This window comes from Eleutherodactylus coqui, chromosome 3 (genome assembly GCF_035609145.1).
Source record: "Eleutherodactylus coqui strain aEleCoq1 chromosome 3, aEleCoq1.hap1, whole genome shotgun sequence".
Lineage (NCBI taxonomy): Eukaryota > Metazoa > Chordata > Amphibia > Anura > Eleutherodactylidae > Eleutherodactylus > Eleutherodactylus coqui.
The window spans coordinates 135,965,613-135,991,314 of record NC_089839.1 but is presented as its reverse complement, the minus strand read 5'-3'; the positions used below and the strand labels follow the sequence as shown (position 1 = coordinate 135,991,314).

General features: G+C 41.6%; 1 protein-coding gene across 1 annotated transcript in view; it reads right to left on the bottom strand.

The window, feature by feature from the left end:
* The window catches only part of FNDC1 (fibronectin type III domain containing 1), a 148,142-nt gene that overhangs the window by 5,331 nt on the left and 117,109 nt on the right, over positions 1-25,702 (bottom strand). Inside the window, exons 15-19 of the mRNA XM_066596123.1 lie at positions 13,336-13,444; positions 4,846-4,925; positions 3,134-3,163; positions 2,398-2,559; positions 636-758 (exon numbers count right to left, since the gene is read on the bottom strand). Of these exons, the coding sequence (XP_066452220.1) occupies positions 636-758; positions 2,398-2,559; positions 3,134-3,163; positions 4,846-4,925; positions 13,336-13,444 (504 nt within the window). The remainder of the gene's footprint in view (positions 1-635; positions 759-2,397; positions 2,560-3,133; positions 3,164-4,845; positions 4,926-13,335; positions 13,445-25,702) is intronic.

Sequence of the window (25,702 nt, the reverse complement as noted above, 5' to 3'; positions counted from 1 at the left end):
CCAGGAGACTGCATGTCTTCTTTTGTTTTTAGTGACACCCCTGTGAAACGGGTCACTCCCACAACACTGTACACTATCTTCACCAATTTTCGGAAGGCGCACAGTGTTCCCCAGATGTATGCCTGTATTCCTATGCACTATGGGGTATTTGGCTGCATTGTAAACCATATGGAGGGAAAATTTTACTCCCACTTACTTTAATGGAAGTCGTAATCGGCCATCCCAAATCATGATGATTTTGGTAAAATCTGTTTGATCCCAACATGAACTGCCTCGTCCACTAATTGCTCATCACTAATCTTTAATAAATTTGTGCATGAAGGCCAATATTGTATGACCTCTGAGCGTTTTTAAATTCTTGTTGATCTAAATGATTGTACTGTATATGAACTTTACAACAATTGGCTCAAAAGTACATATAGTAATTAGTTTATGAGGTAATTGGCTTAAAAAGATGCACATATCATGCACTTTGTGGGATATACCTCACCTCTGCTTCCAACTCCTGTACGAATAACTCTATTGTCAACAGGAAAGGATTCAAGGTTCACTGTGTGAAAAGCAAGCTTAGCTCTGCTACATATTTAGTTTCAGAATAAGAAATTTATCAGAGAGAAGTCACAGTAGACACTTACCTTTAATTGGAGGCATCACCTGATATTCAGAAAATGGGTCCGTTCTTCCTTCCATGTAAGAGTCCACAAACTGACAATGATCTTCTCCTCTTCCCCAACTATCACCTATACTATAAAATGTGTCTAAAAAAAAACAGTTAAAAATAGTTTCAGTATATTTTCAGTTGTTTCCAAACCAATATCCTAAATGATAAAATTCAATTAATTACTGGAAGCCGGCAAGGGGCGGAGAAGGGGAGTTTGACAGACCCTTTACTTAACAGCCTCCCGCCTCTCTTTTTCGACAGCTCCTATAAGCTCCCATAGGAGTCTATGGGACCTGCCAACGTATTCAGGCTGAAAAGTTAGGTCCAGATGGTCGCCCGGAATGTACACTGCATGCGCAATCTTTTCTGGTTGGACGCTTTTACGCACTGGAAAATTGCCAATCTAAAGTGATGCATTGGAACCCAATGCATCAGATGGTCGTGACTTTCGGCCAGCGTTTTATCGCAGCAAAATTGCTGCAATAAAACGCTTGTATGAAACCAGCCTAAGACTGATAGTAATGAAAGATGTAAATAAAACTGATTGTGCTCCGTGTTCCAAATTTATGTATAATTGATTAAATGGAATACAAATGATAGAGTTCACTCATCACCATGCAATGATTATATGTCTCCTATAATGTATCAGAACAAATTTACAAAATACATTACTGATTGACAAATGTGTATAAAAGTTGTGAATGATATGATCTTCTTCGCATGTAATTCATTTTTCAACCCAGAATGTAGATTGACATATTAGTACATCAGAAGTTAGAGCAACAGACCAAAGTTTGGTGATTATGTTTCTTTTACAGTAGGAAGTAAAACCATATTGCTTGTCACCTATGAATTAGCTGACAAACAGTCATTAAGCATTTCAGCATGTTTGATCCATAAAAAATGGCAGTTTCACCAACAGTTTCTGAGAAGTTAATTTTGAGGTGCAACCAATATGGTTGGACTTCCTGTTGTCACTTGATAGAAAAGTCTGTTGCACTGAAGTATACTTAGAAGAATAAAAAGCTGCCAATTGTTGTGTTTCATCTTTTGTTATCCAGGACATAAGTGCCACGTTTTCATCTTGCCCCTATGCTTGATGTTTGGGCTAATTCCCCAACCTCATGTTTGCAAACAATGCAATTACTCTGGACAGAGGAGTCCTCCAAAAGGTTCTCACCACCCAGTAGCAAAGGGAATATGTAAGACCTATCATACCTTGGCCCAAACTCTCCAAGAGCCCCATAGCAGTTACAGGTTTTGGTTTGCCTTTATAATGTGCATAACTTTCTACTACAAATGATTACAAAAATGACAATAATTTTGTAAATTAATAAAACATAGTTCTCAAACTTTAGTTTTCCATCTAATTTTTTACCTACTGATATATAATCAATTTCATGGTTTGGGCGGATGACAGCAGTAAAAAATTAAAAATTTTTATGCTAACTGTTGGTCCTCTCATTTTCTCAGTACTAAACTTTTCCTACATTAGTGTTTTAAAACATGTAACACTTCACTTGTTGACAAAACTCCACATATATTATTGACATGTCATAAAACAATAACCTGAGAAAACCTCTTCAAACCTTTTTTGTATGAATTCAAGCATGGTTTTCATTAAGTCAGATCGCCTTGTCCATCCAAATCCTAGTTTTGTTTATCATTTACTTTTCATGTGTTTTTAATAATTCTTGTAATATGAAGCATTTCTCTCTCCACATTAAAGCTCTTACCTCTTAGATTTTCACTCAGGTAAATTTTATACCTCAAAGAATTACAAAGGGTAACTCCTACAAATTTTCGGTACCACGTCCGTTTAACATACTGTTTTCCATGACAACCAGAATAACTTGAATCATGTTTGAATGCAAAAGGGATCCAAATAGGTTCGCCACCTTTAAAGAGAATGAAAATATGATTTAGTTATAGTATAGAGTGTTTAATTAGCTTCAGACTGGTAGCATACATACATACAAAACTATAGTCATGATACTTTTAAAACAAAAACTGCTGGTGCCCACGAGACCATCTTCTCAACCACTTATAGAAAAAAGGCAAAAAAACAGCAGATGCAATGCACTGCTGGAGGTGTGTGGATCCAGGTCAGGTGAGCTATCTAATTATTTTTCTGTATTGCCAGGTGGATAAAAAATATAATTCAATTCAACCCTAACTTTTATGATATATATGAGGCACTAAAAGCCTTTCGACATATTCTGGAATGAGTTTTTTTTAAATATTGCAGATTTACAGGTATTTATGTGCTATAGCTTTTGCAATTATAGGTGGTAAAATATGTCCGAGGCAAAGAATGATCTCACTTTTCACAACAGTACCTGACAGGCAATGATAATACTTTCACACAAACACAAGACAACAGTTCTATGGATAGTTCTTTTCAACTATTTAAATATTTTAACTATTATAATTCAATTGCAAATATTATGTAAGAGAAAGAAACTGCTTTACCTGGAGGCCTTACAATAAGCAATGGATTGTCTGTGAGGAAGAAAGTATATAAAATATGAGTAAACGTAAAAAACAATAAAGAGCACAGATGAAACATACTGTAAGAAGGTACTTTCAAAGACATTCCTGAAAATATTCAAAAAGAGTTGGTAAACTCCTAAAATAAAAAAAATAAGTTGCCTTCTTAATTTTTATTTATTTTTACGTTGTTCTCCACCCGCGTATGATCATGGGACAGTCCGATGTCACATAACCAATGCACAAGAAACCACAGTGGATAACACGTGACCACAGCTTAATGATGTGTTATCAAAAGTGGTGTCAGTAGTGGAATTTGAACAATACAGCTCTTATGAACTCACCTATCTTACTAGAGATTGTACACACTCACCTAAAGTCATAATAAGCTTTAGAAGGACATAGAGCAGTATACTGAAGTTCTCATTCCATTAAAGGGGTATTCCAGGACTTTTTCAATTTTTTTTATGACCGATAGAAAAAATGTTTAAAAGCATCGGAATACCACTTTGATATAATGCGTGCATTATAATCAGTGGAAGGATCAATAGATCAAAGTGAACAACAATGTCCTCTTATGAAAACCTCAGCATGGGCAGTGAAGGTAAAAACTACAGTAATTCAAACACTGTGCTGGATAAATGACAATAGATTTCAAACAATGCAATAATTGCACTGATTTTGGTAATAGTGCTTTAAGGAATACTGGAGCTTCGAACAATATCTGAAGAGCGATTTACCATTATAATTAACATGAGGTTTCTTCGGTCAAAGATATTTATTTTGTACTAAATGTGTTAAATTGTATAATTAGGCCCTTATCTTGGCACATACGGGTATGTAAATAGTTAACTACATCAGGGTTAATTATTTTAAATATGTGCTAATTATCAAGATTTTTTTTTTACTTTAACCAAGAGTTCTGTGAATTCTGAGGCATTACTTACTAAAATCCAAAGTACTAGATGCCTTTTAATAACATAATAAAATCATATATGTATGAACCTGTACCTGGGTTCATGATGCCTGAACCACAAGCAGCATGAACCCGACACAGATATACACAGTGCTTCTGTGTAGAAACACCGCGGCACTTCAGAATAAACATACTTTGAATCTTGCCTGTGTGACTCCAGAATGGAGCTCTTGAGTCCAAGGGGCATGCTGCATCGGGCTCTCCTCACCCGCAGCATATTGACTGAGAGGTCTCTCCCTTTACACAGGCAGGCAGAAAGCTGTCCCTCTGCATGCTGTGGGCGGGGAGAAGTTGGTATGGCCTGCCTCTTTGACAGGGTAGCTTAGTTCCTGAGTCAAAGAGGCAAACTTTACAATGTCTTTATTATGAAACTCTGCAGCATTTTAGAATACACCTACACAGGGGCATTGTGTATATCTGTCAGGCAGTATGAACCCACTGACAGGTTCCCTTTAAACTAAAACAATACTCATGGGAATGAATCTACCCTTGGGTAGTTCATAAATGGTCAAAACCAACACAACCACTAGCTAAAAATCTACTGTAAATTTCTCATACTCATTTCTATTAGATCTACAATACCTAATCTTTGCATCTATACCTCTTTATCAATACTACTTGAACTCTGCATTTATCTTATATTGCTGTAAACTGGTGTTCTTTTTGTTAGTTTTTTTTACTAGCTTCAATATATTTTATGTATTTACATGTGCCGTACCTGATTCTGTAACAAATGACACAGAGGGGCTCATGGGTCCCAAGCCATGTGGATTCTTTGCCTGGATTTTAAAGTAATATCTTGAAATAAAGAAAAGATCTGATTGGTATGTTTTATAAACTTTGTGAAGGTTGTTATTAGAAAATCATTGATTTAGACAAAATACATTATACAAGTAAAATAGAATATATTGGCAGCAGTACCTTAAAATACAGAAAGAAAATTAACAGATAAGCATTTTTATATGAATATCAGATGCATAGAGATATTTATACCCTACCCCATGCTGAAAAATATTTTTAATGGATATATAAGCATTGAAATAAATTGCTCCATAATTATTCTGTTGTATCCATGATGGAAACCAAGATTTCTAGATGCATAGTTGACCCCATAAGCAGAAATTAGCATGACTCTTCCCATTATCTAAAAATGAGAAAATGGAAGTAATATAAGAAGATCATTCTGCACTCCTTTGTCTTTCATAGAATGGTAGAGTTGGAATGGACCTCTAGGATCATTGGGTCCAACCCCCTGCTTAATGCAGGATTCACTCAATCATCCCAGACAGATGTCTCTCCAGCTTCTGTTTGAATACTTACATTGAAGTCTTGGTTTATTGGTTTATTTCTACCTACGACACTAAAATCTGACTGGTTATCCTGCCAGGAGTGGTCTGCTTCCTGCACGAAAACAACTAGAAGTGGGACAACCCCCTTGAGGATGCAGCAATTTCTTTGCCTTCTTATCTCCACATTCCAAAAGCCATACGTTTTTTTGATTAAATATAATTTCTAGGTTAAATTGTATTAACCTTTTCCGGGTAAATGGGAAAAAAAACAGCAATTCAGCCATTAGTTTGGGGGGAGCAGTTTAAATTTTTTTGTGGCATAAATAACATGCTATGAATAAGGCTGTATTACAGCCAAAACGCGTCAGCTTGTCTTTTAATCCTTGTGCGCATGGGAATTTTTAAAATATGTATCCAATAAAGAAGTGCCTTTTTTTTTTTTTTTTTTTAAACATTGGTGCTGGATCAAAACTTCATACTTTTCATAAACAACAGGTTACCTTTTATTTTGTGGGTCAATATAATTATGGTGATACCAAATATGTATAACTTTTGTGTTTTACTAGTTTTGTACAGTCCTTAAATATTGTTTTTATATTGGTGCACAAGTCATATTTTAAAAAACAAGCATTTAGAGTTACATAGAAATTACTAGGTATCTTTTATCATTCTTTTTTGCAAGGGGAATATAGAAATGAAACTTTTCTACCCTTGTTTTACATCATTCATTGTGCTGCTTAAATAGCGTTTTAACTTTCTAGGACTCACAATTCGTCCCAAATGACCATTATATCTACTGTCATTGGATACAATAGATAATTTAGAAGATTAGTATGTCATATTTTGCTTTCTAGAAACCTCATTGCTAAGAACTAGAGATTATCTCAATTACAGTGTTATTGTCAGAAATCAAATCGGGATCCTCCTGCACTCCAGTCAGTAGCTCTTACCACTGAACCATCCCGCCTTTTGACATATTCCTCTGCATAACTCTAGCCTTATTTTATGGTCCCTGCTAATCTAGTCCCTGACTCCTGGTCCTAACCCTGCCTCTGTTTCCTGATGAGGCTCATTATAAAATCCTGACTCTGCCACTGTACTAGCGCATGATTATTGTGCTCTATTGCCTTTATCAAGCTGCATCTCCTAATCTGTTCCTCTCCTGGCAACTGTGACTACCTGCTGACAACTCCTGGCTCTCCTCCCAGCTATGCTTTTATGCCTCATCTATTTGTACTCTAACCGAGACTTCTCAATAACAACTCCTGGCTTCCATCTGACTACGCTTTCCGCCTCATCCATTTGTACAGCAAATGTAACTACCTGCTTACGACCTCCAGCTTCCTCCTGACTATTCTCTGCTCCCACACGGCTACTACACCCACAGCTCCTATGCAGCGCAGGTTAGATATTACAGTTATTGTCACTTTGATAAAACACACTTTTCCAGCTTTTATTTCTTATTTAAATCACTGAATTGAATATTTTCCTCCGTGAATCTTATATTTTTCTATTTCATATAATCTTTATTTTAGTCTTTCTTTTTAACCCTTTAACTACCTTTATTTTTCAGGTTTTCCTTGTTCTCTGGAAATTATTCAAACCTTAATTGGGTTAAATGAAGTGACTCCAATCCTGCCCATTGCAGTGGGGTGTCAGAAGGAAACTTCAAGGCTTTGTGTACACAGCCATAGAACAGTTTCATGCAGAATGATTATATTTAGTACAAAAGATGGGAACAAATACTATACAGCTTTTTCATGGGGCTCTACTAAAACTGTGTGCACATGCTCCAAAGTTGTCAGGAGTTGGCCAGAATTCTTCCAATACGAAAGAATTGCAAATTAAGGTGAATGAGCAGATTTAAAATGCTAGATTATTTTCTTTGAATTGATTTCAATATTTAAAACTAATTAGTTAACATCTGCAATTTTATAGAGCCAGAATATTTATATTCTGTAACATTTCAATGACAGTTTTATTTAGCGTAAATTGTTATTCTTGATAGTAGTTCAATAAAAATGTAGTAAGAGGAAAAGGTCGTGTAAAATAGCAAAATAATCAAGATTCACAGTTCCATGTTATGTGACTTACAATTTCACTTATGGTAAAGGTCTGAGGCAGATGGGTTTTTGATAGGTACTTAATTGAAACCTACTAACAATTCCTCTACACAGTACTAATCTTCTAACACAAATATTGCTGGAAATGGGCTAATCCAATTTGGTTGAGATTAGATTGTAGTTTAGCTAGTATTTTGGTGAAATGGACAAATCAACTTTGTTATCTTAGCAATGGCAAATGTAACTCTACCCTCATCAAGACCATCAATGTCTAACTGCATAGTGGTATACAGCCAATAAATCACTGCAAGTGAAAAAAACATGTATTTTAGTTGCCTTTAATGTAAGTAAAACAGATGATTTTTCTAAACTTACTGCTGGTGGAAACCAGGAACAAAGTTCTTGATACAAATATCAAAATATTTAGACAATTATCTATTCGTTTAAGTAATAACTCCACCATATGAATTTGACTCTGTTGCTAAACATAATTGAATATGTGCAATGCTCACAGCTGCAATACATCTTGGTTTTCCAGCTTCTGTCCATATTCTATTTAGTATAACTAGAGTCACAGTACATCTAGTAGAAGTATATGTGATGACCCAGCTTTCAACCCGAGGTGCTGAAAGATCTAACATAAATTTTGGCTTACGTTTCAACACAAGTGCAAAGATGTTAGACTTGGCCCACTTTGTCTTCTAACCTCTAAACACAGAACAACTTACTAGGTTAAACATTAGTCAGTGTGTTATGTACTGTACTGAATCGGTATACTTATTTTTTCTATAAACTTTAATATCAACCGTTTTCAAGCCAGCAGTATGAGTTCTCTTAATGTAGTGAAATGACTTATCTTACTGCAACCTGAGACATTTGTTCCTTACAGTAACAGTGAAAGCTGTCTGCATTCTTTTCCCATTAGCAAAGTCCACAACGTGGCAGGGGCCAGCTAGAAGGATATTTTTGCTTTAGTAACAACTTCATCTTAGCTTAAAGAGGAAATGCAAACATAAAAGTGTAACAGAGGAATTAGATCAGTTTGTGTGGATAATTTTGCACTAAAATCCTTTTTTAGCTATTTATGGCAAAGCAACATGTAAGAAATGTATGGATTAATAGTATACGCTTACTGCATAGGTTTTTTGGACCTTTGATATTGATCCTGTGGCAAAGCACATTACATCCTTTTAAAATGCTTTATGGATCAAAATATAATTGACAGTTATATCTATCTTTTTCCTTCTAGTCTGGCCGACTCTTGGACACTATATAGATCAGCCCTCTTCGCGCAGTTCTGTTTTGTACTGCTTCTTTTAGTTCAATCATTTACATGTGGGTGTCGGTTTGATAGTATAAAGCCAGCACAGTCTTTGGAGGCCAGGTCATCTTATGCAGTTGACCACTGCAAGCATTTTCAACATTTCTAATGAATTAGCTTGCATTATGTGGCCAAAGTATGAGAGTCTCTGTTTTGTAATTTTGCCATCCAACGAAAACTTTGGTTTGATGCGGTCTAGGGCTGTTTTGTTTGTGATCTTGTTGGTTCAAGTCACTCGTAGGAGTTTCCTCTAGTACCAAAGTTCGAAGGCATCAATCTTCCTCCGGTCCGTTTTCTTCCGTGTCCAATTATAGGCCTGCTTTTTAACGTCCTTCTTTAACTTTTAGTATCAGTTGTTCAAGATCTTCTTGACTTTCTGCCAGCAATGTTGTATCTTCTGCATATCTGAGAATGTTGATGTTTCCTCTGCCAATCTTGACTCCAGTGTTGGATTTGTCTAAATTACATTGCCCCAAGATCACCTCTGCATACAGGTTAAACAATGCAGGGGATAAGATGCAGCCTTGGAGTAAGCCTTATCTGATTATGAACTATTCTGTGTTACCATTGCAGGTCCTTACTGTAGCCTCTTGATTCCCATATATGAGTTGCCCCAGATGTACCAGGACTTTCATTTGTCTTAGGCATGGACACAGCTTGTCTTATTGAATGCAATCGAAGGCTTTGCTGTAATCGATAAAGAATATCTACACCTCCTCCTGGTATTCCTGGGCCCTTTCCATGATCCATCGTAGATTTGCAATTTGGTCTTTTGTTCTTCTTCCTTTTTGAAAACCAGCTTGTGCTGCAGGAAGTTTCCATTCCACTATCGCCGTCATGCAGTTTTGTATAATCTTCTGTAGTATTTTGCTTGCATGCGATATTAGGCCCATTGTTCTGTAGTTTGAGCAATCTCTTGGGTTGCTTTTTTTGGGAAGTGGCACGAAAATTGCCCAATCTTTTGGCCCTGATTTTGTCCCCATAATCTTGCTTGAGCAGCTCAGCAGGTATGCAATTGATTCCAGGGGCTTTCCAATTTGGTAGCTGAATCAGTGCCCACTTAACTTCATGCTCTAGGATATCAGGTTCTAAGTCTATTAGTTCCTCCGTTTGCGGTTGATGGTTTCCTCGATCGTTTACATACAGTTCTTTTGCATATTTCCCCCATCCATGCTTGATTTGTTCAGTATCGTATAATTCCTGTCATGTTGTGCTCCCGGGACCTGTAGTTCTAAAGGTTTCCAGGAGCACACTTCCACAGGTGGGGGATGATTGAGCTGGCTGCATGTATATTGCTCCAATCAGCCAATCACTACCAATTTGCTGCACATCAATGCCAGCCCCTCTTGCTCTTGAACCCTGGTGTTTGGAGTCATGCATGTTTTGCTTAGTGTTGCTGCACGCATGTGGTTCTGGGTGGGATTCCCTAATCTGTTTGTGTGAACTGTGTCCTGTTTAGCTTCTATGCCATTTACCATCTTTTGTGAGCCATCCCTAGGTTCCAGCATGGGACCGTCCCTATTGGGATGATTGTACTGCTTGCAGGCAGGAATCCCTGGGGTTTAAGTTGTCTTGTTAGAATAGGGATTCATGAGACAACGAGAACCCTTGTCGTGGGCTCATGAGCTTAAGTATCTTGGCCAAAATATGAACTAATGCCTCGTATGTACTTTAGCTTTTCCATATGCTTATGTGTGTTGTTATTTGAGGTAAGTGTTTTGGTATTTATCAGTTGTTGGATGTCTGCTTGCAAGGCCCGTATGCAGTTCACTTTGTTATGGTGTTTAGCGTGTATGCATGATCCCCTGTCCCAATCCTTTCCCTCCAGTCTGTATTTGCATTTGTCCTGGGCGTGATGTGCATTATGCTCAAATCAGACGTGACAATTCATTGCCATTCTGATCAAAAATTGAGGTAGCACTGCGCGATGCAAAATTAGCATAAGTCTTTTTAACATGAGTGAAGAGCTCTCTGGTGTATTCTTTTTTGTTTGCTTCTTCTAATTTCATGCAGCATGCATTCCAAAACCATTCTTTGTTTTTTTCTTATGGTTGTGTTATCAACTAAACATAGCGTTAGTAACACAGCTATGTGCCAGTCCTACGTCTGGAAAAATGGGGAAGGGTGGTTAAAGACAAGAAGACCTACTCCACTATATACCATCAAAATACTTCATGGATTCACTCGAATAGACAATTACCTTATGACAAATAGGTGGTGTGAAGATTGTGTCGGCCATCTTGGATGACCAAAAGCAGGACCTAGAACTGACAGATCAGAGGGACAGTAGAGAAGACAGTAGGGAAGAACAGGCAGCTTACACCCTTCACCCTCTGGTCTTTGGAGAGAATTTTGTCCCAAAACCAGAGGGTTACTTTAATGGTTGGATGCACTATGTCCTCCAGAGTGACTGTTGTTTAGAACAACCCCTTTATGTTAGAAGTGACCCACAACAACCAGGTAATTGAGGAGGGTCTTGCTGCTGGCCTTGTAATCAGCCACATTTGCAAAAGTAAGTATTTTGTTAAATCTAATTTCCCCTGCAACATTGCTAAGATCAATTGGCCTTTCATGTAATGTATGATATCTATTATTATTTGATGATGTATGCACTGGATCCTTCTGAGTTACACATCATTTTTGAAGGCAAAAGCACACATATCTTCATGCAATTATTTGTTTTATATAGACATGACCAGGATAAAATTCATGTTATTGCATAACAACTGCTGTCCCTATTTGTGTCTTAGATTGATGAGGTGTTGGGAGCTAGTTGGATAGAGCCTCTTTTGGAGACTTGCACCATGAACCACATACTTTGAGCTTTGAGTGTTGTTTGTTCCTCCACACATACATTGCGTAGCGGCTCTACAGTCTGCCTGATAATGGGAGGCACCCTTTTATGGCATATACACTAAATATAGCTATTGATGACCTATCCTGAGCATCGGTGACTCATCAATAGTTTTTGCCTAGAAAACCCGTTTAAATAATTAATAATCCTACTAAATTCTCCCTACACATACTTCACCAATAAGTTTGGTTATTGGCTACTGAAATATTTTATATAATCTCTATGACAACAAGAATAGTTTCCAATTATACTGCAATAAGGGCAAAAAGAAGATTCCTAACTACTCGAACAAGTGATGGGTTCTAAATCTTTCATACTCATACTCTTTAAGATTTACAGCAATTTATACAGATTTCTGTGTTAATTACTAATTACATGTAGCAGTCATTTAGAGTAGTACAAAAGTACTCAACCTATTATAGCAAATAGGATATGGCACATCAATACTTATTAGAGACTAACTGTTTTTTCAGGACTTCATTTTTTAGTTCTTACTATTAGGACTCATACACATAGTCTTCTGTTCATACACAGTTCTGAAGTAGTGTATGAAGGCTCCCCTAGTACAGACTGGAGTGAAAAAGGAGGTGAAGTAGCATAGATAGATAGATAGATTGACATAGATAGAACTACTGGATTGCGGTGCAACCCTCCAAAAAGACTTTTTTATTGGACAAAATTAAAAGTCAGCCACAATCTCCTCTAGTACAGAGTCACACAGGCTCCAGTGCTTTGCATAGTGACATATATGGAATCTTACGTAGAATGCTATTATTTTATTTTCCTGTCTTCTTCCTATGATCCGATACCACTTTCCCTTCTAGACCTGTTTAAGGATCTGAGGGCTTGTAAACTATTAATGTACTTTATTATTTTGTGTATTAGCAGTATTTTTAGAACCATCTTGAATCATACATTCTTATGTAGCTTCAGCGGAGGCCATGTGGAATTACTTTATGTAATTTACTATGCTATGGTATCTCATAAAAATCTATATCAGTTTTGTATACTAGAACGAGTATAATTAAATGGTACTGTAAATTGGAACCATCTATATTTAAATATTTATTCTTCACAATATTTCCACAATTCTAAACTATCCGAATCGTAACAAACTTTGAATATGCTAAAATGTAAAATCTCTCTGAAGTCTAAATATAAAATAATATTACAAGCATTTAGGAAAAGTCTATCTGGTTACACTGCTAACAATTTTGCACAGTGGGTAAAATGCTGACATAGGGGGAGATTTATCATGTGAAAAGTAGCTAAACAACATGCAAATTTTGGCGAGAGCATAGCTGGAGCAAAAAAAAATTCAATTTTTTAAAATGTAGTTACTCCAGCTTGTAGCTGGCATAGATTTCTGTTTAGACGCCAGGATGGCCCGAAATGCACCTAATGTAATAAGAGACATGATCATTTTTCATACATTACGCACATTTTGCACCTCTGGGAATCATGGAGATCAGCTTTTGAAATGCTGGTCATAATAAAATCCACCCACAGATTATAAACTATAGCATGTAACGTAATGGTTATACTATTGAAGTAGAAGTAATCTATATGATTGTCAGCAAATCTGTATACAATTACATATGGAAACATTATAAAAACTGCATAGGTAAATACAAACAATACTAATTCAGAATAGATGTGCAAGGTTATAGCAGGTCCATACCTTGTATTTGGTTTCAAGTTTTCGATAGGGTGATTGGTTCCTCCTGCAGTGCCCGTTGACCATTTATTCTTCAAAAAGTCCTCATAAGAAGCACTGTAAACCAAGTATCCTGTTCAAAAAATAAAATGAGTAACTTTAGCGTTTTTGTTTTCAAATGATCACTTTAAATGTTAAATAAGGTACCTGACTGCAATACAATTCTTTTCATATGATACATTCTGTGACTGATACATATATAAGAAGGTAAGGGTCAGAGATTTCCGGAAAAACACCATCAGCATTCTTATGCCCATGTGTGACAAACTCGTCTAAGATTAGAAACATAACACATTGATACGGTAGCAAATTAATTTAAATTAACATTCATTATAAAATCTCAAAAAGGTTGTCTCATCAGGAGAGCCACTGCCCATTTCCCTATTGGGGTATATGGATGTCAAAGAGGGTGCACTGCAGGAAACGTGTAGCTGGTGACACGTGGCCAGTGATGGCCTTCCCCTCATTGCTAGTGATTACAGGAGTCACCTTTTTTAAACGTGTTATCTTCATTTATTTATTCAAGCTGCTTATGTATAACTAATATATTCCGCAATGTTTCACAGAGATGTGTCAAAGCACAGGATCAATTAAGGCTGGGATGGCTGTCAGACACTTGAGCACCCAGCAGTCGTCCCATGTAAAAGGGCCCTTTTAAAGCTCCCTTTCCACAAAAACAATTGCAAGAGTGACATAAAGGAAGGAAGTATATCAGAGCAAATACAAACCTAGAAAGTTATGCAAGTAACTAGAGATGAGCGAACGTACTCGTCCGAGCTTGATAATCGTTCGAGTATTAGCGTGTTCGAGATGCTCGTTACTAGAGGCGAGCACCACGCGATGTTCGAGTTACTTTCACTTTCATCTCTGAGACGTTAGCGCGCTTTTCTGGCCAATAGAAAGACAGGGAAGGCATTACAACTTCCCCCTGCGACGTTCAAGCCCTATACCACCCCCCTGCAGTGAGTGGCTGGCGAGATCAGGTGTCACCCGAGTATATAAATCGGCCCCTCCCGCGGCTCGCCACAGATGCATTCTGACATAGTTCAGGGAAAGTGCTGTCTTGCTGGAGTTGCTATAAGGAGAGTGTTAGGAGTTATTTTAGGCTTCAAGAACCCCAATGGTCCTTATTAGGGCCACATCTGACCGTGTGCAGTACTGTTGAGGCTGCTTTTTGCAGTGTTGCACTTTTTTTTTTTTGTATATAAGCCGTGCAGAGCATTGCGTCCTCAGTCTGCAGTAATTTTACATAGTATAGGGCCAGTAGTGCTGAGGCAGGGACAGTGAAAAAGGTGAAAGACATATACTGTCTATATAGGCAGTGGGCTTTTCCAAAAAAATTTGGGAAAAAACATTCTATTTGGGCTGCCTGTGACCGTCCTGAGTGTACTGCGTCTCTGCTGGGGGTAGTAGTCCTAATTAATATGCAGCCAGCTAAGTGTTACAGCAGGCTTGCGCAAAATTCTTTCCTGGCTCTGCGTTGCCCGTTACATCACCGCTGTCATCCTGTCCAGAGGGAAACAGTCTGCAGTAATTTTACATAGTATAGGGCCAGTAGTGCTGAGGCAGGGACAGTGAAAAAGGTAAAAGACGTATACTGTCTATATAGGCAGTGGGCTTTTCCAAAAAAATTTGGGAAAAAAACATTCTATTTGGGCTGCCTGTGACCGTCCTGAGTGTACTGCGTCTCTGCTGGGGGTAGTAGTCCTAATTAATACGCAGCCAGCTAAGTGTTACAGCAGGCTTGCGCAAAATTCTTTCCTGGCTCTGCGTTGCCCGTTACATCACCGCTGTCATCCTGTCCAGAGGGAAACAGTCTGCAGTAATTTTACATAGTCCAGGGCCAGTAGTGGTGAGGCAGGGACAGTGAAAGAGATATACTGTCTATATAGGCAGTGGCCTTTTCCAAAAAGTTTGGGAAAAAACATTCTATTTGGGCTGCCTGTGACCGTCCTGAGTGTACTGCGTCTCTGCTGGTGGAGTAGTCCTAATTAATACGCAGCCAGCTAAGTGTTACAGCAGGCTTGCGCAAAATTCTTTCCTGGCTCTGCTGTGCGTTCCGTAAGCGAAGTCAGCCTCCAACCACAGGCTAATAAGCGGCACATTTAATTACAGCGTTCTGTTTCTGCACTACTGGTAATACACCATGCTGAGGGGTAGGGGTAGGCCTAGAGGACGTGGACGCGGGCGAGGACGCGGAGGCCCAAGTCCGGGTGTGGGCACAGGCCGAGCTCCTGATCCAGGTGTATTGCAGCCGACTGCTGCCGGATTAGGAGAGAGGCACGTTTCTGGCGTCCCCCACATTCATCTCACAATTAATGGGTCCATGCGGTAGACCTTTATTAGAAAATGAGCAGTGTGAGCAGGTCCTGTCGTGGATGGCAGAAAGTGCATCCAGCAATCTATCGACCACCCAGAGTTCTGCGCCGTCCACTGCTGCAACTCTGAATCCTCTGGCTGCTGCTCCTCCTTCCTCCAGGCCTCCTCACTCCATTACAATGACACATTCTGAGGAGCAGGCAGACTCCCAGGAACTGTTCTCGGGCCCCTGCCCAGAATGGGCAGCAATGGTTCCGAATCCTCTCCCACTGGAGGAGTTTGTCGTGACCGATGCCCAACCTTTGGAAAGTTCCCAGGGTCCGGGGGATGAGGCTGGGGACTTCCGGCAACTGTCTCAAGAGCTTTCAGTGGGTGAGGAGGACGATGACGATGAGACACAGTTGTCTATCACTCAGGTAGTAGTAATTGGAGTAAGTCCGAGGGAGGAGCGCACAGAGGATTCGGAGGAAGAGCAGCAGGACGATGAGGTGACTGACCCCACCTGGTTTGCTACGCCTACTGAGGACAGGTCTTCAGAGGGGGAGGCAAATGCAGCAGCAGGGCAGGTTGGAAGAGGCAGTGCGGTGGCCAGGGGTAGAGGCAGGGCCAGACCGAATAATCCACCAACTGTTTCCCAAAGCGCCTCCTCGCGTCATGCCACCCTGCAGAGGCCGAGGTGCTCAAAGGTCTGGCAGTTTTTCACTGAGAGTGCAGACGACCGACGAACAGTGGTGTGCAACCTTTGTCGCGCCAAGATCAGCTGGGGAGCCACCACCACCAGCCTCACCACCACCAGCATGCGCAGACATATGATGGCCAAGCACCCCACAAGGTGGAACGAAGGCTGTTCACCGCCTCCGGTTTGCACCGCTGCCTCTCCCCCTGTGCCCCAACCTGCCACTGAGATCCAACCCCCCTCTCAGGACACAGGCACTACCGTCTCCTGGCCTGCACCCACACCCTCACCTCCGCTGTCCTCGGCCCCATCCACCAATGTCTCTCAGCGCACCGTCCAGCCGTCGCCAGCGCAAGTGTTGGAGCACGAGCACAAGTACGCCGCCACGCACACGCACGCTCAAGCGTTAAACGTGCACATAGCCAAATTTATCAGCCTGGAGATGCTGCCGTATAGGGTTGTGGAAACGGAGGCTTTCAAAGGTATGATGGCGGCGGCGGCCCCGCGCTACTCAGTTCCCAGTCGGCACTACTTTTCCCGATGTGCCGTCCCAGCCCTGCACGACCACGTCTCCCGCAACATTGTACGCACCCTCACCAACGCGGTTACTGCCAAGGTCCACTTAACAACGGACACGTGGACAAGCACAGGCGGGCAGGGCCACTATATCTCCCTGACGGCACATTGGGTGAATTTAGTGGAGGCTGGGACAGAGTCAGAGCCTGGGACCGCTCACGTCCTACCCACCCCCAGAATTGTGGGCCCCAGCTCGGTGGTGGTATCTGCGGCGGTGTATGCTTCCTCCACTAAACCACCCTCCTCCTCCTCCTACGCAACCTCTGTCTCGCAATCAAGATGTGTCAGCAGCAGCACGTCGCCAGCAGTCGGTGTCGCGCGGCACGGCAGCACAGCGGTGGGCATGTGTCAGCAGGCCGTGCTGAAACTACTCAGCTTAGGAGAGAAGAGGCACATGGCCCACGAACTGCTGCAGGGTCTGACAGAGCAGACCTAACGCTGGCTTGCGCCGCTGAGCCTCCAACCGGGCATGGTCGTGTGTGACAACGGCCATAACCTGGTGGCGGCTCTGCAGCTCGGCAGCCTCACGCACGTGCCATGCCTGGCCCACGTCTTTAATTTGGTGGTTCAGCGCTTTCTGAAAAGCTACCCACGCTTGTCCGACCTGCTCGGAAAGGTGCGCCGGCTCTGCGCACATTTCCGCAAGTCCCACACGGACACTGCCACCCTGCACACCCTGCAACATCGGTTTAATCTGCCAGTGCACCGACTGCTGTGCGACGTGCCCACACGGTGGAACTCTACGATCCACATGTTGGCCAGGCTCTATGAGCAGCGTAGAGATATAGTGGAATACCAACTCCAACATGGGCGGCGCAGTGGGAGTCAGCCTCCTCAATTCTTTACAGAAGAGTGGGCATGGTTGGCAGACATCTGCCAGGTCCTTGGAAACTTTGAGGAGTCTACCCAGATGGTGAGCGGCGATGCTGCAATCATTAGCGTCACCATTCCTCTGCTATGCCTCTTGAGAAGTTCCCTGAAAAGCATAAAGGCAGACGCTTTGCGCTCGGAAACGGAGGCGGGGGAAGACAGTATGTCGCTGGATAGTCAGAGCACCCTCCTGTCTATATCTCAGCGCGTTCAGGAGGAGGAGGAGCATGGGGAGGAGGGGGAAGAGACAGCATGGCCCACTGCTGAGGGTACCCATGCTGCTTGCCTGTCATCCTTTCAGCGTGTATGGCCTGAGGAGGAGGAGGAGGATCCTGAAAGTGATCTTCCTAGTGAGGAGAGCCATGTGTTGCGTACAGGTACCCTGGCACACATGGCTGACTTCATGTTAGGATGCCTTTCTCGTGACCCTCGCGTTACACGCATTCTGGCCACTACGGATTACTGGGTGTACACACTGCTCGACCCACGGTATAAGGAGAACCTTTCCACTCTCATACCCGAAGAGGAAAGGGGTTCGAGAGTGATGCTATACCACAGGACCCTGGCGGACAAACTGATGGTAAAATTCCCATCCGACAGCGCTAGTGGCCGAAGGCGCAGTTCCGAGGGCCAGATAGCAGGGGAGGCGCGGAGATCAGGCAGCATGTACAGCACAGGCAGGTGAACACTCTCTAAGGCCTTTGACAGCTTTCTGGCTCCCCAGCAAGACTGTGTCACCGCTCCCCAGTCAAGGCTGAGTCGGCAAGAGCACTGTAAAAGGATGGTGAGGGAGTACGTAGCCGGTCGCACGACCTTCCTCCGTGACGCCTCTGCCCCCTACAACTACTGGGTGTCGAAGCTGGACACGTGGCCTGAACTCGCGCTGTATGCCCTGGAGGTGCTTGCTTGTCCTGCGGCTAGCGTCTTGTCAGAGAGGGTGTTTAGTGCGGCTGGGGGAATCATCCCGGATAAGTGTACCCGCCTGTCAACCGACAGTGCCGACAGGCTTACACTCATCAAGATGAACAAAGCCTGGATTTCCCCAGACTTCTCTTCTCCACCAGCGGACAGCAGCGATACCTAAACAATACGTAGGCTGCACCCGCGGATGGAAGCATCGTTCTCTATCAAAAACGGGGACCTTTTAGCTTCATCAATCTGTGTATTCTATTCATCCTCCTCCTCCTGCTCCTCCTCCTGAAACCTCACGTAATCACGCCGAACGGGCAATTTTTCTTAGGCCCACAAGGCTCAGTCATATAATTTTTGTAAACAATTTTTATACGTTTCAATGCTCATTAAAGCGTTGAAACTTGCACCTGAACCAATTTTTATTTTAACTGGGCTGCCTCCAGGCCTAGTTACAAATTAACCAAAGCGATTAATGGGTTTCACCTGCCCTCTTGGTTGGGCATGGGCAATGTTTCTGAGGTGCATTAGTACTGTTGGTACACCAATTTTTTTGGGCCCTCGCCTACAGTGTAATCCAATTAATTTTTTGCCCACCTGCATTAAAGCTGACGTTACATCAGCTGTGCTGGGCACTGCAATGGGATATATTTATGTACCGTCGGTGGCTTCCTGGGACCTACCCAGGCTGTCGGTCCACATGGACTTCCCATTAGGGAGATGTACGTGCCTGTGTATACTTATAAAAAACTCGAGCCTGACTGGGGCATGCAGTTTGGGCCGAAGCCCACCTGTATTTAATCAGACGTTAGCTCTGCTGTCCAGGGCACTGCAATGGGATATATTTTTGTACCGCCAGTGGGTTCCAGGGAGCCACCCATGCTGTCGGTCCACACGGACCTCACATTAGGGAGTTGTACCTGCCTGTGTCTATGTATTAAAAACCCCAGTCTGACTGGGGCATGCAGTGTGGGCCGAAGCCCACCTGTATTTTATCTGACGTTACCTCAGCTGTGCAGGGCAATGCAATGGGATATATTTATGTACCGCCAGTGGCTTCCTGGGACCCACCCATGCTGTCGGTCCACACGGAGTTGTAACTGCATGTGTCTACTTCTAAAGAACCCCAGTCTGACTGGAGCATGCAGTGTGGGCCGAAGCCCACCTGTATTTTATCTGACGTTACCTCAGCTGTGCAGGGCAATGCAATGGGATATATTTATGTACCGCCGGTGGCTTCCTGGCACCCACCCATGCTGTCGGTCCACACGGAGTTGTAACTGCATGTGTCCACTTCTAATGAACCCCAGTCTGACTGGGGCATGCAGTGTGGGCCGAAGCCCACCTGCATTTAACATGACATTACATCAGCTGTGCTGGGCACTGCAATGGGATATATTTATGTACCACCGGTGGGTTCCAGGGAGCCACCCATGCTGTGGGTGCACACGGAATTCCCATTGCGGAGTTGTACCTGCCTGTGACTATTTATAAAAAAACGCGGTCTGACTGGGGCATGCAGACACCTTGACAGAATGAATAGTGTGTGGCACATAGGTTCCGCATTGCTATGCCCACGTGTGCAGCTCCTGATGGAGGTGGCACAGGATTGGATTTCTCATTGCTTCTGTACAGCATTGTGGGCTATCGCCCCACCCCTTTTAAAGAGGGTCGCTGCCTAGCCGTGCCAACCCTCTGCAGTGTGTGCCTGCGGTTCCTCCTCATGGCAGACGCACTTATAAATAGACATGAGGGTGGTGTGGCATGAGGGCAGCTGAAGGCTGCGCACGGACACTTTGGTGTGTGCTGTGGACACTGGGTCGTGCTGGGGGGGGGGGGGGGGGGTTGGGCAGCATGTAACCCAGGAGAAATGGCAGCGGAGTGTCATGCAGGCAGTGATTGTGCTTTGTTGGAGGTGGTGTGGTGCTTAGCTAAGGTATGCATTGCTAATGACGGCTTTTCAGAAGTAAAAATTGTTGGGAGGGGGGGGCCCACTCTTGCCGCTATTGTGGCTTAATAGTGGGACCTGGGAACTTGAGATGCAGCCCAACATGTAGCCCCTCGCCTGCCCTATCCGTTGCTGTGTTGTTCCCATCACTTTCTTGAATTGCCCAGATTTTCACAAATGGAAACCTTAGCGAGCATCGGCGATATACAAAAATGCTCGGGTCGCCCATTGACTTCAATGGGGTTCGTTATTCAAAATGAACCCTCGAGCATCGCAAAATTTTCGTCCCGAGTAACGAGCACCCGAACATTTTGGTGCTCGCTCATCTCTTCAAATAACCTGCTACATTTTGCTTCAACTAATGCCAATGAATAGTTAACATACCTGAAATTTTGAATGAATTCTGTATGATACATATACAGTATAATCAATATACAATGGACTGTAGGAAAGTACAAACAGTATGATTAATTCCATAAGCCATCTGCATCTGGAAGCTGTTCTGTAGCCCTTTTCCTGAATATTATTGATAGTTACATACAATGTGATCCTAAATAACCTTCTGTTGGAAGAGCAAGAACACATATTATGACTTTTCTCATCCTTTAGAACAAAGTTCATTATTTGGACAACCAACTGTAGTTTATTGTATGCCTGCTATCTATAAAGGTGACTTCTGATACCTATTGTTGATGTAGATAGTACAAGAATGTGAACCATACAAACTATAGGCTAAAACTACAGAATGTTATATAGTTCAGACTACTGAAGATAACACTGTTCAGAGGGAAATGACTGTAAATATCATTATACAGTAATTGCCATGTGCCTGTTTCTAACTAAGGCCTACCTCACACAGGCGTTGCAGAAATGCTGCGTTTTTCAATGCTGCGTTTACTGCAGTTTTAGCAGCGTTGCCATGCATTTTTAAGAACGTTTTGGCACAGCTGAAAACGCAGCCAAGGATGCGGAAAAAAAAATCAATACTCACCTAGCACTTGTCATTGCCAACAGAGGATCTTTTGCTAGTGACAAGGTTTGAAGACCCCCCTCCAGCAAGAGATTGCTTTGATTGGCTGAGCCTGCTAAGTGTCAGTAGGCTCAGCCAATCAAAGCCAGCACTCGATGCACCAATCACAGCCATTTATTGAATGGCTGTGATTGGTGCATCAAGTGCCGGCTCTGATTGGCAGAGCCGACGCTCCTGAACCAATTGGAGCAATCTCTTGCTGAGAGGTGGGAATTTTAATCCCCATCACTAGCAATAGATGCTTTGTCAGCTTGACAAGTGTCCGTCGGCTGACAAAGAGTTCTGAGGAAGAGCGTGGGGGACCCCGACGGCGCCAGCTTAGTGAGTATTCTTTTTTTTTTAGGTATTGCAGCTAGCGCTTGCATTTAGTGCTGCCGAAAGCTTGGTACCAAGTTGTGCCACGCTTTCAACAGCACTGAAATAGCTTCCTATTCATTTCAATGGGCGACGCAGGGCTGAAATCAGCCAAAGATAGAACATGCATCACTGTCAAAGTGCAGCATTGAAGATGCTGCATTTTCACACTTGTGTAAACAGCCTGACTGAAATGAATGGAATCGTAGTACAGCGCTTAGCGCTGCACTGAAAAGGTAGCGCTAAATGCTGTACAAAACCGTCTTTGTGAGGGGGGCCTAAAAGTGATTGTTCTTAGTAAGAGAAACCAAGTAATTTTATAGATATCATACCTTTTAATGGCTAACAAAAATACATGATTTTAATGCAAGCTTTCAAACCTCACAGGGTCCTTCATCAAGGCAATTATGAAAAGGATCTAAAGAGGCATGCATATATATACACACATAATTATGACAAGGCACAGACATGATGGGATTAATTTGCACTTAAAAGAATACTACAACAGAAATACAAACATAGATGTGAATCTTTTATGGTCCCGGAATTAGTGTTCAGATATCATCAGGTCAACAGTGTCATCTGTGTTACAGATGTCTCACACTTCCCAGTCATGCATGAATCCTCGTGAAGAATTTAGCCCTCTGTTGAAAGTGTAAAGAGTTGTTATAAATTTGTATTCCCAAATTCCTTCTATGGCTTTGTCATCTGAAATTGCCTTTCAATATAATAACTTATATAGTAATTCTGTCTTTCTCTGTTTAATTGTGTGGCGATGAGACCTCATCCTTGCTTTAAGTTTCTGTCCTTTTTTCCAACTTAGAGGGCCCAAACAGGACATTTACTGCACAGGATCAGGCACACAACATTGGACATGGAACATGTGAATGTCCCAGGGATCTTATAGTCTTGTTGTATGTTGGGGATTTGTATCCTGTCTGTTGTCTGTACATGTGAGAAGGTCTTTCAGCTCCTTACCTTACAGGGATAAGGTTTTTTTTGTGTCAGGGGGCAATGCACTCCTGATTATAAAGTTCCTGAAATTTGGAGGTTACCTTTGACACAGAAGGGGAGGGTCCGGGAATATGGTTTTCAGACGGTCATCCTTGTGTAGGGTATGATGGAGTTTCATTGCAGTCTTCCTTAGTATCTCTAGCTGTGAATTGCAGGTCACTACTAGAGGCACACTTCGGTTTTTCCTTTCTCTGTGTTTTGGAGTAGTTGATTCCTGGGTATCCTGGTGGCTCTGGTGATTTAATCATCAGTTGAGGTGGGATGGTAGCCCTGACTTCTGTATAAAACTAGCTTAATGTCAGTTTTATGATGGGGTGAAATACATTAAATCTCTCGTGGAATTCTCTTATTTCTTGTTTAGTGTTGCTCCAGATGATTATGATGGCATCAATGTAGCAGAAGTAGGCCAATCATTTGCTGGAGCACAAGGCCAGAAAGTCACTCTCCAGTTTTGCCATGAAAAGGTTGGCATATTGCAGTGCCATTTTACTGCCCATGGTGGTTCCGGTGAGTTGCAAAAATATCTCTTTGCCAGAGGAGAAATAATTGTGTGTGAGGTTGAATCTTGTGAGTTTTAACACTGATTCAGAGGCAACCCCACTGGCCTCGAGATATACCTGGCAGGTGTCAGTCCATCTTTGTGCGGGATTTTAGAATAAAACCATGGTGGCCAGGATGGCACCATCAGGGAGGGGACCTAAGGTTGACAGTTTGTTCAGTAGGTCTGGGGTTTCCTGCAAGGTGCTGGTTGTATTCCTCACCAGTGGTTTGAGGACACCTTCCACCCATCCTGAGATTTTTTTCAGTGAAGTTTCCCACACTTGAGATAATTGCAATAAGCTATTTTTACAATAGAATCACTGGAGGTGGAGAGTGTGCGCCTGATATACATTTTTATCATTGTTTACTTTTTTCTTAATTTCTTAAAAACTATTGTCAATAAATATTCTTAATACATACTGAATATATTTGCCATTAACATCAATACAAAAATTCATCAAGCAGGATGTATCCACATAGCAGATATACCAAATTGACAAGTGTCACTTATAAAGAACATGTCTAATAATAATCTTCTACTCTATTCACACACCCTCCTGCCTAGTGTCTCTTTCTCCCTCTCCAAGCTTCCCCATTTTATCACATACTGGACGTATTTAATACTATGTATAAGCATATTATTTTTTGGCATAAGTTTATGATGACATTAAACAAGTAAATGATATATATTTTAATAGACTGTTCTACGTTTTATGAACTATGTGAACTTTGCAATAATGTTGCAACCCATGGGACTAATTAAAGAAAAATCAAAATGGAAAAAAAAACTATTTTCTACCTCTTTTAGTTTTCTGTAGGTTCAGAAGGCTATCAAATCTTTATGTTTGTACATAGTGCTTTTTGTGGGTCCTACAACATGAATCTTTATTATTACATAGTAACATAGTATGTAAGATCTAAAAAAGAGATATGTCAATCCAGCTTAGCCTATTACTCCCCAATGTTGATCCGGAGTAAGGCAAAAAAAAACAATGAGGTAGAAGCAAATGTTCCACATTTAAGGGAAAAGCTTCCTTCCTGACTTTAATCTGGCAATCAGAATAATCCCTTGATCACCAACCCTTTTGATTGTGAAAATATCAAACCATTGAGAGAATCCAAATCAAAGTAGATTTGGGGACTATTTTTCAAAAAAAGTTGACTCATCCATGTAAGACAGATAATAGCTTGCCTTTATTAACATCACCAGGTGAAAATGTCCTTAAAACCTTCAAGCTCCACTAATGTTCCCTCCTTGTCCCAATCTCTTCTTTACTTGTGCACAAAGATCTTCACTCATGAGCTAGAAAATTACATGCAACCTTTTACTGGAGCCTTTTTTACCGATTTGCAAAAGATCGTGGGAGGATTTTTTGATCAAATTATATTGTTGCATACCGTACATCATCTGTTGGGAAATCCAATTCTACAGAAAGACAATAATCTTCTATAAGTGTCCTTGTGACTGAAGTTGAATAGACACAAATTCGACAAAGTTCTGTAAGCAGCAGTATATTCTATAAATCTCATGTTCTAGATGTCACATAATGTACTTTCTAAAGTTAGTTTTGGAGCAGTGTGTATTTTAACTATATATTCTTTCACAGCCAACATATTATTCACAGCCACAGACATGTGCTTAATATCTGGATAACTTCCAATTTCCATCTGCAGTAGCTAGAAGTAAACGCAGAAATATGACCAAGTAACATGAAAACAGATGTCTGTCTGATTTTTTTTTTCACCATATACATTTTAATCCTACAAATTTTACTTCTATGGTAAAAAATAAATGGCATGAAAATGTGGTATTTTATCACAAGAAGGGATACTATAAGAAAAAAATGCATTTATCCAGTAGAATTACATAGCATTTAGGCTACTTTCACACTAATGTTTCTTCGAGTGATCCAGTTTTATTAAAAACAGAAAGCAGAGAGCATCTATAAGCTTTTTGCTTACATCCATTTTTCAGCATTTCAAAAAGGTAATGGGGCTTCTTCTATGAATGTGGCTCAGTGGTTAGCACTGTTGGCTTACAATGCTGGCTTCCTAGGTTCTAGCATCAACTTTGAATTCCATACAGCCATTTCCC